Raw genomic sequence first — 12,051 nt, 5'->3', positions numbered from 1 at the left:
ATCTTCTGTACGGGCTGAACACGCCGAAATAGCCATTTACACGGACCTCACTCCTCGCTCTCCTGCAATCGTCTCTGCCATTACAACTCTGCCACCATGGCATCCCCAGGCGGCCCTCCGCCGGGCGCCCAACCCTTCTCCCCGCAGCAAATCCAACAGTTGATTGCCATGGAAGCCCAAAAGCGCGGAATGACCATCCCTCAATTCCAAGCCTTCCAACGACAACAGATCGAGACCGAGGCCGCCAAAGCGGGAATGACCCCTCAGCAGTTCGTCCAGATGAAGCAGGAGGAGGCAAGACAACAGTTCATGCGCCAGCAGCAGGCGGCTCAACAGCAACAGTCACAACAGCCACAGGGAGGACAACCACAGGGACAACCACGAGGACCGCCGCCCGGCCAGCAGGCCCAACATATCCCCTTGAATGCGAAGGTGGAGCCCAAGCCCGAGGCGCTCGCCGTCGCGAAGTTTCTACGTTCTCAGGATTTGAAAACTCGAACTTGTATCTTTAATGGCGAGAGGAAGGACATGTTCAAAGGTGTGACAAGATGGTTCCCTTCGAACCTGCGTTCATTGCTGACCATTACTCTCCGCAGTGAAACGAGCGTTCCGCGCCCTGAACTCCGACGCCTACAAAAAGGCTCAAAAGAAGAACCCTTTATTGCCCAAAGTCGAGAACGACGTTGACGCACGATCAGCCCTTCAACTTCTTCCCCTATCCATGCTTGCTCTGCGGGTTTCCAAAAAGGATCCACACGAGGGACACAATCACGCCAAACCCAAGAAAGAGAAACGGGTCAAGGGATTATGGGAAGTCAAGATCGAGCAACAACAGGACTTTGACCCAATGATGCATTACGTCTGGCTGTACGAGGGGTCACAGTGGAAGACTAAATTGTGGGCGGCATTGGTTCTGGTCCTGGTCTTCGCAGCAGTGCTCTTCCCCTTGTGGCCGCTCGTCCTGAGACAAGGCGTGTGGTATCTCTCGGTCGGCATGATGGGATTGATTGGCTTGTTCTTTGCCATGGCCATCTTCCGCCTGATTCTCTTCGTTGTCACATTCTTCCTTGTTCCACCTGGTCTGTGGTTATATCCCAATCTCTTCGAAGACGTCGGCTTTTTCGACAGTTTCCGACCGCTGTGGGGCTGGCATGAGACCAAGGAGGATATCAAGCGGAAGAAAAAGGAGAAGAAGGCTCGGAAGGCTCAGAAGAAGCTTGCTGCTGCTGGAGGAGGCGAGCGCAATGTGGCTCCCGTGGCGCAGACGCCCACGAATGGGGCCGCCGTCACATCTGCGGTTGAGCCGGCCGCTACGTCAACGGCAGCTAAGCGACATGTTGCTCCGACGGTGGAGGAAGCTGATGATGAATGATTTTCAACTTGGGGATTGAGGCGGGGGACATTTAGATGTCATGGCGTCCTGGGCGTGTAAGAGCAAGAGCCCGTCGAGGCACAATGCGGATGGATGCATGTACCAACATAGGCCGCAGTTGGATTCCAAAATGAGCCTTTAACAAGGACGAAATTCTTTTTCTTTTCAACCCACTTCACGCCCTGTCCTATTCATCACTTGTGCCAATTTCTGTCGATCCGTCCGCGGCGCTTCTTTTGCCTTTGGGATCGTCGGCAGCGACCCTGCCTTTATCATCCCCTCGACCGCCGTCGTGATCCTATCCATCAGAGCATTCATGCGGTCCGTTTCCCGTTCCATCGCCCCGAGCCTGGCGATCAGGTGGTTGGGCGGGATATTCTCCAGCGACTGCTGCTCGCGCAGCGGCTCGGTCAATCTCTGCAGGTAGCGGTACTTTGCGAGTTTCGCCTTCAGCGCGTCCCTCTGCTGGCTGAGGAGGTGTAGTTCCTCGCGCATGTCGGCGTACCGATCTGCATCCGCGTCCCTTTCTCCCTCCTCCTGTTGTTGTTCTTGTTCTTCTTCTGCTGCTGCTGCTGCTGCCCGGGTCTCGTGGTCCGGGTGTAAAAAGAGGTCGCGGTAGTCTTGCGGCAGGGAAACGATCACGTCCGTGTCCGTCAGGTCTGCGTCCCTGCGGATGGCGAGGGTGTCGAGCTCCGCCCGCGCGATTGATGAGTCCGCAGACGCGCGCGCCCAGTATAGCGACTCGATCTGCTCGGCGACATGGCGCTGCGACTGCGTGGAGAAGATGAGGCGGTTGTGTTGTTTGATTTTGTCGTTGACTGTAAGCATTAAATGCTACGTTAGTCAAGTGCATCACCAACTTTATTCTTTTCTCTCTCGCCCTCCCTGCCTTTCTTTTGGCCCGAGAGTAGAGACGGATTTGATTTATTTCTGCTGTTGTCATGCAGCATCAAAAGGGGTGGGCGGTCTAGGAATACCTTTCGAAACGAGATCCTGGAGAAATTTGTCGCCGCGAGCGCCCTCGTCATAACCGTACCGCTTCAGCGGGGTTTCCAGCTGGCGGACCTGGGAGCGGATGAAGGCTGCTTTGAGCGCCGTGATTGATGGTTCGTCCATGTCCGACCACGAGGGTTTGTTTCTGTCAGGAAGGAGTTGGCTTCGTTGTTTGCTGCTGCGTCGGTGAACCGTGAGTGTTTGGCAAGTTGTTGCAGTTCGTACCGCTCCTCTTGGACCCCACGACGCGGTCCAGATTCACCCACCACCAGGGCGCGTCTTGGAGAAATACGCCGCACTAGACGCCACCGTACAGCGAGTACAAGGTACAGTGGAGTACAAGCTCCCCAAGCGAAAACAAGTGGCAAGGCATCGCCTCTCACACTCGGAAAAGGCTGCATTCGTCTCAAGCGTCCATGACCTCGGCTCATCCCTCGAAGCGGCTACCGGCCATCTCCCAAAGGGACATTTGCTTGGGAATATGTTAGCCATTTCTTCGCCCAAAGGCCGGCTATTTCGTCCTTTTTGTAGTACTCATATATCTCTTCTTAGAAAACCCATACGACGGGATTAATGTGCTCTCACAATTTGCGTTCGTTGAGTTAATCCTTTCCCACCGACTCTCTCTTTGCGAATAGAACATTTTGGAGGGTTCTGTTGTTCGTCGTTCATCATGGCCTTGCAGGCTCGGCCCAAGGTGCTCATGTTTGATATTGGAGGAGTTTGTGTAAGTTCTTTTTTCCCTCCCTGCTGCCTTTGTTTGTTTTCAATATCCCCTCGGCTTGTATTTGAAATTTGTACTTGAAATGCCCGCCGAGATTTTGTCGCGCTGTTGCAATTGGAGAACCCGGGGGAACGAGTCATGAAAAGAAAAGAAAAAGGAAAGGAATGCCCCAATTCAGACAAAGCTGTGTTCCAGAGATGATAACAATATTGACCCATCTCTTTCCCTTTCGATACCCTTAGGTCCAATCTCCCTTCCAAGCCATCCTCGACTATGAGATCGCCGAGGGCATCCCGACGGGGTACATCAACTACTCGATCCGGGCGTTGACGCCCAACGGGGCATGGCACAGGCTGGAGCGCGGCGAGATCCCCAACGACGCCGAGTACTTCCGCATGTTCAAGGCGGACCTGCAGCGGCCGGACCTGTGGGCCGCGTTCCACCGCGAGAAGCTGTCCGTCGCCGACGACTCCAAAGTCCCGCCCGTCCCGGATATCGACACCGAAAAGCTGTACTGGAGCATGATGAGCCACTCGCGCACCCCGGACCCCTGGATGTACCCTGCCTTACTGAAACTGAAAGCCGACGGACGGTACAAGCTCGCTGCGCTGTCCAACACCACCGTCTACCCGGAGGGCCACCCGTTCAACGACCCTTCGCCCGCCGACGACGTCCGAAAAGTCTTTGAGATCTTTGTGTCGAGCGCCCACGTCGGCATGAGGAAACCCAACCGCGACATCTACGAGCACGCCATGGAGCTGATGCGCGAGAAATGGGATCCGGACATCAAACCGCAAGACATTGTGTTTTTGGACGACATCGGCGAGAATCTCAAGACCGCCCGCAGTCTGGGCATGAGGACCATCAGGGTCGTCCTGGGCAAGTCCAAGGACGCGGTCCGAGAGCTGGAGAATGTGACGGGCTTGACCTTGGTGGGCGAGCCATGGACCAAGGCGAAATTATAGATTTTTCTTTTTGGGGAGAAGTATTCTCCGTCCGGTTGAGTCTGGGAGTTTCTCCTTTTACGCTGCTTCCAATGTCCATAGACAGCAGGGATCTAGACCACAGGGCTTTTGCTTCACCATCATGAACCTTCCGGCAGGGAGGGTGACTAGCTCACTAGATCATCACGAGCTGTTCAGGCTGTCACAGTGGATAGATAGAAAATTCATTCCTAGAATTTCTACCTGCAGCATGTACGTGACCATTGAACAATGCGCAATGTGCGCTCAGCAGACATACAATAATGGTAAAACCAGCAGCCTCGTTAGCCACGAGCAGGCGTCAAGTGGCATGAAGCAGCCGGTGTTTTGCCGAAATGTCCATTGTCTCCTTAGACCTTGCCGTCTTCTGCTCCTTGATTCCGAGTCACCCAGGACTTGCATATCCCTCAAACAGCAGAACTCTTGTGCATAACGCCCTCCACAACCTCTGACTTGAGTTCTCCCGCTTCGGTCACCCCCATTTCTGCCGCATATGTCGTCTTCGGCGTCCATCGCGACGAGGTTCTCGGTGTTGTCTCTTCCAGCATGCGGTCCACTTGTTCAAGTGTAAGGCCTTTGGTCTCAGGAATGAGAAAATAGGCATACGCGAGGCAACACAGGCACAGAGCACCCCAGATGAAGAATACCTTAGGCCCAAGGTTGCCTTTGTCGGGCCCTACCATGTACGGTGTGATGACGGCAATGATCTATAACAAGCATTAGGTTAATTCAGATGTCGCAAACAGAAACGATTGTCTGACTTACACAATTCCAGAGCCAATTCGAGGCGGTAGACAGCCCGACTCCGCGTGACCGGATAGGGAGAGGAAAGACTTCTCCGATCACAACCCAGGCGCCGGGTCCCCAAGTAGTTGCGAAAAAGAAGATGTAGATGCAGATGAAGGCAATCTCGGCTTTGACTGTCTGCGGATTGTGACCGTCGGCAGTTCCAGCAATTGCAACGATGAATTCGCACACCACCATCCCAAGAGCACCCCAGATCATGATCGAACGCCGACCAAATCGCTCGATGATCCAGAAAGACAGTGGTGTCGAACAAACATTCACGAGGGTAGTGATTAGAGAAATCAAGAAGGGGTTCTGAATCGTTCCGAGCTCAGTAAAGAAAGTTGTGCCGCTAATCAACCGTCAGCGCCATCCAATCGACAAAGCCTTGTGGTAAGAATTGTAAGAGACGTGCAAGTTATTGGAAATGACTTACAAGTAAAAGATGAAGTTGATTCCTGTCCATTGCTGCATCATCTGCAGAGAAGTACCCAAAATCGTCCGACGCAGGTTGGAGCTCGGTTTGAACAAGCTGCCTTTGAAGCAGTTGGCCCAGCTCGCGAAATAACTCCCCTGGGGGACGACTCGCAGTTCATACTCGTGATTTGCGACGATCTCTGCCAGCTCCTGCTGGATCATCTCAGACTCGCGAGGCTGGCCCCGCAGTCTGGCAAGAGCAGTGGTTGCTTTGTCTAGGTTGCCGCGTTTGACAAAGTAACGTGGAGATTCGGGCAAGGTGAGCAGTCCTGTGGCCAAGATGATGGCCCAGAGCATCTGAAGAGCAATTGGGATTCGGTATGAGCTGGAGTCGGTAAAGCCTTGCGTGCCGTAGACAACACACGACGCCAACAAGAGACCGAGGGTGATGCAGAACTGGTAGCCGGAAACAATAGCACCTCTGCATTGTGGGTCAGAGTTGGATACTTGAGCAACATTCACCGGGGCCTCCAGGAAGACATACCGGACTTTACGGGGCGAGATTTCCGACATGTACAGTATGATTATGGCAGACACAAAACCAACACCAAACCCAGCTATGAGACGACCGGCGATGAGAAGACCGTAAGCTGTGGAAGCAGTCTGGAGGGCGGCACCGAGACAGAACACGACGCAACCGGCAATGATGGTGGTCCGACGGCCGATGAAGTCGGCGAGGTCACCGGCAATGACTGAAAAGACGAAGTCAGTGTGGGTTGAGAAAAGTGATCAGGGCTGACTTACTTGCACCAAAGAATGTCCCACAAGACAAGATGGATACGATCAGGGACTGGCGCCATGCAGGGATGACAAAAGATGCGCTCTCTGCCGCGGTGGCATTTGGCCCAGGATACGGCTTGCCAGTGAACTCATGGACGAAGTACTTCATTGCCATGACGCCATTGATGTATCCCGAGTCGTACCCAAAGAAGATCCCTCCGAAGGCCGCAAAGGCGCACATCAGGTAGGCCCTGAGAGTGACGGGTGCTTCGACGCGGGCGACATCGGTCGTGGCCGCAAGATGAACAGCACCGCCACCAGGCATGGTGAGCGGTCAGGGGGGAAATATAGTGTCTGTGTGGCTGTGGCTGGATGATGTTGTCAATGTCGATACACTTGATCAACTGCGGAAGTATGCACGGCGGTGTGTGAGAGCGAGGACGTGGTGAGGTCGTTGCAAGGACAGGATGAAGAGAAGTCGAGAGGCGCAGGAAGAAGAGAAGAACAAAGAGAGATCGAGTGGTCAGGAGACTGAAGCAGGCGCGGTTCGATGGGTGAATACTTGTACTCGGAAAGGCTGGACGTGACTTGAGAGAGAGAAAGACGGAAGTCGCAGGCAGGGTTTGTTTGTTCACGTGGCCCAGGAACAAGTGAAGAGAAGCCTCATGCTCAAGTGTCAGCTGGACGTGTTGCTTTGTCTAACAATGCGAGGCCGTTCTTCACCTTTTGCCTCCTCCTCTCCACGATTCTGATATCCAGTCCTCTTTCTGTGGCGGTGCCGGCCTTGCCGTGTGACAAGGCACCGAGTAACAGGGGATGTCACCGAGAGGTAGGACAAGGCTACGAGTGGACGATTGAGATGCCACGACTTATAAATATCGAAGGTGACATTTGTGCTCTCTGGTCAATGAGCTGCACAGACCTTGATATGTGAGGCGACCGCAAGGCTGAACCTCAACAAGCAGCCAGACAGCCTCGTCACTTGGCAGCCATATCTGTCACGCCGTCGTTACTTTGTACTTGATCCCCTACTTCACTTGCATCTCTTCGACGATTTGATCAGCTGCTCATGATACTCGACCCGATTGGCATGGAAGGCTTTATTGAGCTTTACCACAAAGAATGATTTCTGATGTGACACGTGCCCGGCCATATCCTTTGTCGATGCAGCATACTGGCATTTCAATAGACATTGAATATTTCTAGATCCGCCGTGCAATAGTGACATGCGGCTCATTTGCCTGCTTGACACACCAATTCGGCACCCTGACTACCGTGCTGTATGCCCTGAGAGGAAGTTGCTTACGTCCTTCTCAACTCCTAAAATTCTCCCAACAGATATTGTATATGCAATGCCGCCAGTTGGTATCCATTCCCTCAGGACGTTTATTTGTCGTGGAATACAACCTCAATTACCGTATCTGAGCTCCCCTCAGGTTGCACGAACGCCACAGTCTCTAACCTGTCATCTACCTCCTTGAACAGCTCAATCCAATCTTCCTTTCTCCTCTCAAGGGCATTGCACACCGTCCACATTTGCAGATCTGCTGTTGTGGTGAGGCGTTCTATCGGCGGAGGGGAAACTCCCACCGGCGGCATCACGTTGTCTGAGACAATGATTCGAGCGCCGTTCTTCATAGTCCCGCCGAGGCCATTGATGAGGTTCCGTAGAATTTTGATAGCGATGGCATCGGACCAGTCATGTAGAACATGGCGCAGCAGGAAGACGTCAGCGTTGTGCAGGGGTTGTGGTGTCATGAAATCGTGTCGCTGGAATGTGACTCGCGACTTGAGACTGGTGGGAATAAGTGCGTTAAAAGCATCCTCGACCTCCGGCAGATCCTGGACCACAAAGTGAAGGGCAGGAAAACGCTCAGCCAACGACATTGAAATGAATCCACTGGATCCTCCGACCTACACAAATAGTCAGACAAGAAGCTGACAGCTGTGGTCCACGAGTACTCACGTCGACGACAGTAGCTTCGCCAAGTCCCTCCCAATTGAAGCCTTGAATAGTGTATTTCCTGTCATGGCCACCACCGTCCATGGCTTGCATGGCTTGAGCGAACAGACGTGCACGCCACCCTTTCTCAGATCCGTGTCCATCGTTCTCAAGCCAGTCAAACAGCCCTTTCCCTTCTTCCAGGTTCCAGGCCATGTTAAATGCAGTTGCAGTCGGATCTTGCGAGTCGCCATACTTTTCAACAGCATCCGCCAAGCGTGAACTGGCAGGTAGGACTTCTCCAAGATTGTGATGGATCCATGGCTTTAAGGTCGGGTTCTTGACCGGTGCTATTGAGAGAGAACTATGGGCGACGTGGTCAGGCCGGGGTTCAAAGAATATATTCTTAGTCATGGCATGTCGAAATAGCCGTCGGAGTTGCCTTTCAGTCAGGGGTACTTTTCGCGCAAGGTCTGCATAAGAGATATCTCTATCCGTTGGCACCGCGTCGAAGATGCCAAATCTCGCGAACGCGTTCAGAACGGTAAGGTCATGTTTAACCTACCGACAATGAGATAACCAAAGGTACTTGTCAGCATCAGAGCATACCGTGTAGGCCTGCCAGTAGATATAATCCTGTGGGCCCGCGGCCAGCTGTTCAATTGCCCAAGCGGAAGTGATGAGGTTTAATCGTGCTTCCTGCAGCTTGCTGAGATCTGAGCCTTCAGGATATTTCATGGGGCTGTTGGGCGAGAAAGAGGGCTGTGGAAGCTTCTGTCTTTCCAGGATATCAACGATTGTCTTGGCACTTGAAGCGATGGACTCCGCCAGGCCAACAAGACTGCGGTGGTCGATATGTGCAGATCCCATTGCTTTACTGACGGGCCCTTGATCTGAGACTGAAATCCAGCAACAAGGAAAGCGGAGAATGGAGAGAGTGGAGAAGAATCCAAGTCATGTCAATGGCATTTTCTGGGCTATTTGAGGTAGGAGAAGAGACATTACCAGGGCCGTTAGCACGAGAAAGCCGGAGTTTGCCTGAGGAGCGCCATCGCGTATATCTAGCCGAGCTCAAGGAACTCTCGTGATTCTCGCAAATGATGCAGGCCGTGAGCGCCTTCCACCAGCCTCGCCACGGATGCGGAAACCATTTTCGGCTCACATTTGTGGGTGCTAAGAAATCAATCCTCACACGAAATATTTGCTTCGGAAAGCCCCAACCGCATCGTGTTAGTCGTGGCAGCAAGCCATGACCACGTCAGCACTTACAGAAGTGAAACTCATATATACCCAGGTAGGTACTGACTGACACTGAACATCTGGTGAGGGGGCGAAGACCAGTGTTTGGTGGATGCTGTTCCATAGAGTTGCTCGGGTCTCACGCGGCGCGGGAAGGATCCAACCATTTGGAATCGAAGAGCAGCTCAATCCCGGAAATACGTCCACGGGAAGGATGAGGCCGAGCAATCTTGTTACATAGAGGATGGACGTAAGCAACGATGGCACTTGATGGAGAATCGCCGCTTGTCCACATGGAGACTCAAAACGGAGAGACTCCGACGATGAAATAATTGACCTGATGTCTTCATTAGTAGGTTGATGGTGTACGAGGTGGTTTGACTCTGAGTCAAGCTGTTGGTGAAACCTGTTGAAGCAAATACCGGACCGAGGGTGTGAAGAGCAGTGAAGCGATGGGGATGGATACCTAGGTATGGAACACAGGCGACGACGCAGGATGATGCCAAGCTGCCAAGAGGGAGCGAGCGATCTAATCCCAATGTAGAAATTATGGATTAATATTTCTCCGAAAGGCGCCTCCTGCCCGAACGATATATTGAATGTCGTTTTCTCTTCCATCCTCCTCCTGTTAATACTTAGGATACCTAGGTATAGACTCTGACGCTATGTTGGTGAGCTTCGCTCTCTACATGCCCAGCTCAATGTTCATCTACGTCCACATCCTTGAAAGCTATTCTGTTCTTGATTGAATCTCTTCCTCCCAGGTAAGGCTTCTCGACGGCCACTTACGCCCGCGATCAAGCACCCAAAATGTTGCCGTCCTGCTGAGAACTATTGGAGATCCATGACACTCTCATTATATGAAGAAGATCGATTGGAAAGATTGAAAACGTCTAAAATGTTCATCCCCTAATCTAGACGCGAGCTACCACTTAGGGACTGCACACTCTTGTGTTGAGCTGTATTGAGAGGCTGGAGTCTACAACCAGTCAGAGCCGTGTGAACGGCCAGGCGACAACCCGGCTCGACTCCTACAACTCCGGCCCGTACCCCGGTTGCCATTGTGGGGACCTCATCTGCGTTGCTATGGGGATATTGCCCTCCATGCCACATGCTCCGGCACGACCAGTATTACACGAGGCACTCTTGGTCGACTCCTTTGGCTTTGTCAATTCCCGAAAAAACAGTCAGTGCAAACAGGAGGAGCAGAGGTCGAGCCTCACTCAGGCCGCTATGGGAAGGAGCATTGTCCACGCCAAGAGAGACGAGAGGTTTCAAAAGAACTCTTCTCAGGTCTTGAGGTTTTGTCTGTTCGGCTAATCTCGTACTGCGTGCACCACGTGCGGCTGAGCTGAAAGCAACCAATTTTTCTTCATTGATGATTGGATCCATGTACTCGCCCTGTCTGGAAAAAGTGCCGCCAAGGCTGAAACAAGACTTACTAAGCTCGTGAAAGCTTCTTAAGCTTCTACGCCGTAAGGCTGGTCTTCCATATCGCTGGTGGATCGTGCAACATGTTGTCAGGCAATGGCCTTTTCTACCTTCAGAAGCCTCTAGCTCTCGTGTTCATCCTGCATCCTAGGTAATTAGGCGAGTACATTGTTACCAGCACAGCGCGAGTTCGCTCATATATGGCGCGACGTCCGCGAAAATGGTTCGAGGGAGAAAAATGCTCCTGAGATTTCGAGGCTCTCGAACGGACAATTGAGACTTGCTTTTACTTGTTTTCGGATCAGCACACTTGCATCTTCCTTTCCGATCACTCATATCCCCTTGAAAGCATGGGGCGTATGATGTCGCCATTTCTGCCCCTTATCTTCTTGTTCACTGCCGTTTTCGCTACGCATTTCCAGCCTTTCTACCCCCTCGACCTCGCTCAAGGGTACACGCGCAGCCTGCGAAACTCCAGCCAACTCAGGAGCGATTTTCTGCACTTTGATGGCCTAGACAAGCGAGACGATTGCGATCCAACAGACTCGACGCATTGTCCAGGTATGATCAAACGCACTTTATTGGTGTTTAAAATTCTGTTTCTGTCTCGTTCTTGCTCCGCTGACAAGGCCCTCACAATCCAGACGGCTGCTATAGGGATGCCAATGATGTTTGCTGTACCAACGGAGGCGCTGTCGCTCAGGGAGATGTATGCTGCGACGACAGCGCCGGAGGCGGCTGCGCAATCGGCTTGATTTGTGGCTTTTGCGGCACCAACGGCGTCTGTTGCAGCGATGCTTCATGTACCGTCTTGGTCGACCCGGATGGATCTTCGGTGACGCTTGGTCCGGACGACTGCAAGGCAACGGCAGGGAACACGGTGGCATCTGTCGCAACGGTTGGACCCAGCGGCACGCCAGCTCCCACTCCCACGCCCACACCGAGTACTACGGAGCAGCTCAGCACCACCCCGAGCACACCGGCGGTTCCCTCCACGACTGAAAGCCCGCCGCCACCGCCTACCACCGCGGAAGCGCCCATTCCAACGACCTCGGCCGCGACAGTCGTGACGGTGGTCACAACAACAACCTCGACCTCGTTCTCCAGCCCGACCCCCACGACCCCGGAAGCGACCACGAGCTCAGAGGTTGTGTCGCCGCCACCAGAATCCACCACATCGTCTGTGGCTCAGACTGCCGGCGTGGGGAGGGGTGTCGAGGGCCACGGGCTTCTGGCGACAACTGCTCTTGCACTGGCGGTTGTGGGCATGATGCTGATGCTTGCTTGAATACGGCCCCCTACGCCATCGATCGAAGGAACACCGTTAGTCATGAGTTGCTTTTGCGGTGAGAAGCATGCGGCTACTTCGAAACCCCGTGCTAGG

At 53.2% G+C, this 12,051-nt stretch overlaps 6 protein-coding genes across 6 annotated transcripts; 3 read left to right on the top strand and 3 right to left on the bottom strand.

The window, feature by feature from the left end:
* Window positions 1-96: 96 nt before the first annotated feature.
* On the top strand, window positions 97-1,372 carry Z520_04170 (uncharacterized protein; the record flags this gene model as incomplete). The annotated part of the gene is made up of 2 exons (XM_016774680.1): window positions 97-538; window positions 597-1,372. The coding sequence occupies 2 exons, from the start codon at window positions 97-99 to the stop codon at window positions 1,370-1,372; spliced, it is 1,218 nt and encodes a 405-aa protein (XP_016634607.1).
* A 165-nt stretch (window positions 1,373-1,537) lies between these two features.
* On the bottom strand, window positions 1,538-2,488 carry Z520_04169 (uncharacterized protein; the record flags this gene model as incomplete). Its single annotated transcript, XM_016774679.1, has 2 exons — window positions 1,538-2,190; window positions 2,350-2,488. 2 exons carry the CDS (start codon window positions 2,486-2,488, stop codon window positions 1,538-1,540), a joined length of 792 nt encoding a protein of 263 aa, XP_016634606.1.
* A 550-nt stretch (window positions 2,489-3,038) lies between these two features.
* On the top strand, window positions 3,039-4,054 carry Z520_04168 (uncharacterized protein; the record flags this gene model as incomplete). Its single annotated transcript, XM_016774678.1, has 2 exons — window positions 3,039-3,092; window positions 3,332-4,054. 2 exons carry the CDS (start codon window positions 3,039-3,041, stop codon window positions 4,052-4,054), a joined length of 777 nt encoding a protein of 258 aa, XP_016634605.1.
* A 425-nt stretch (window positions 4,055-4,479) lies between these two features.
* On the bottom strand, window positions 4,480-6,380 carry Z520_04167 (uncharacterized protein; the record flags this gene model as incomplete). Its single annotated transcript, XM_016774677.1, has 5 exons — window positions 4,480-4,779; window positions 4,838-5,210; window positions 5,295-5,756; window positions 5,820-6,027; window positions 6,080-6,380. The coding sequence occupies 5 exons, from the start codon at window positions 6,378-6,380 to the stop codon at window positions 4,480-4,482; spliced, it is 1,644 nt and encodes a 547-aa protein (XP_016634604.1).
* A 1,061-nt stretch (window positions 6,381-7,441) lies between these two features.
* Window positions 7,442-8,867, bottom strand: Z520_04166 (uncharacterized protein; the record flags this gene model as incomplete). Its single annotated transcript, XM_016774676.1, has 3 exons — window positions 7,442-7,969; window positions 8,022-8,558; window positions 8,607-8,867. 3 exons carry the CDS (start codon window positions 8,865-8,867, stop codon window positions 7,442-7,444), a joined length of 1,326 nt encoding a protein of 441 aa, XP_016634603.1.
* A 2,162-nt stretch (window positions 8,868-11,029) lies between these two features.
* Window positions 11,030-11,955, top strand: Z520_04165 (uncharacterized protein; the record flags this gene model as incomplete). The annotated part of the gene is made up of 2 exons (XM_016774675.1): window positions 11,030-11,228; window positions 11,312-11,955. The coding sequence occupies 2 exons, from the start codon at window positions 11,030-11,032 to the stop codon at window positions 11,953-11,955; spliced, it is 843 nt and encodes a 280-aa protein (XP_016634602.1).
* Window positions 11,956-12,051: the final 96 nt, after the last annotated feature.

Source organism: Fonsecaea multimorphosa, assembly GCF_000836435.1.
Source record: "Fonsecaea multimorphosa CBS 102226 unplaced genomic scaffold supercont1.6, whole genome shotgun sequence".
In the NCBI taxonomy this organism is placed as follows: domain Eukaryota; kingdom Fungi; phylum Ascomycota; class Eurotiomycetes; order Chaetothyriales; family Herpotrichiellaceae; genus Fonsecaea; species Fonsecaea multimorphosa.
Note: the sequence above shows the minus strand (reverse complement) of the source record. Positions and strands in the feature narration are given on the sequence as shown.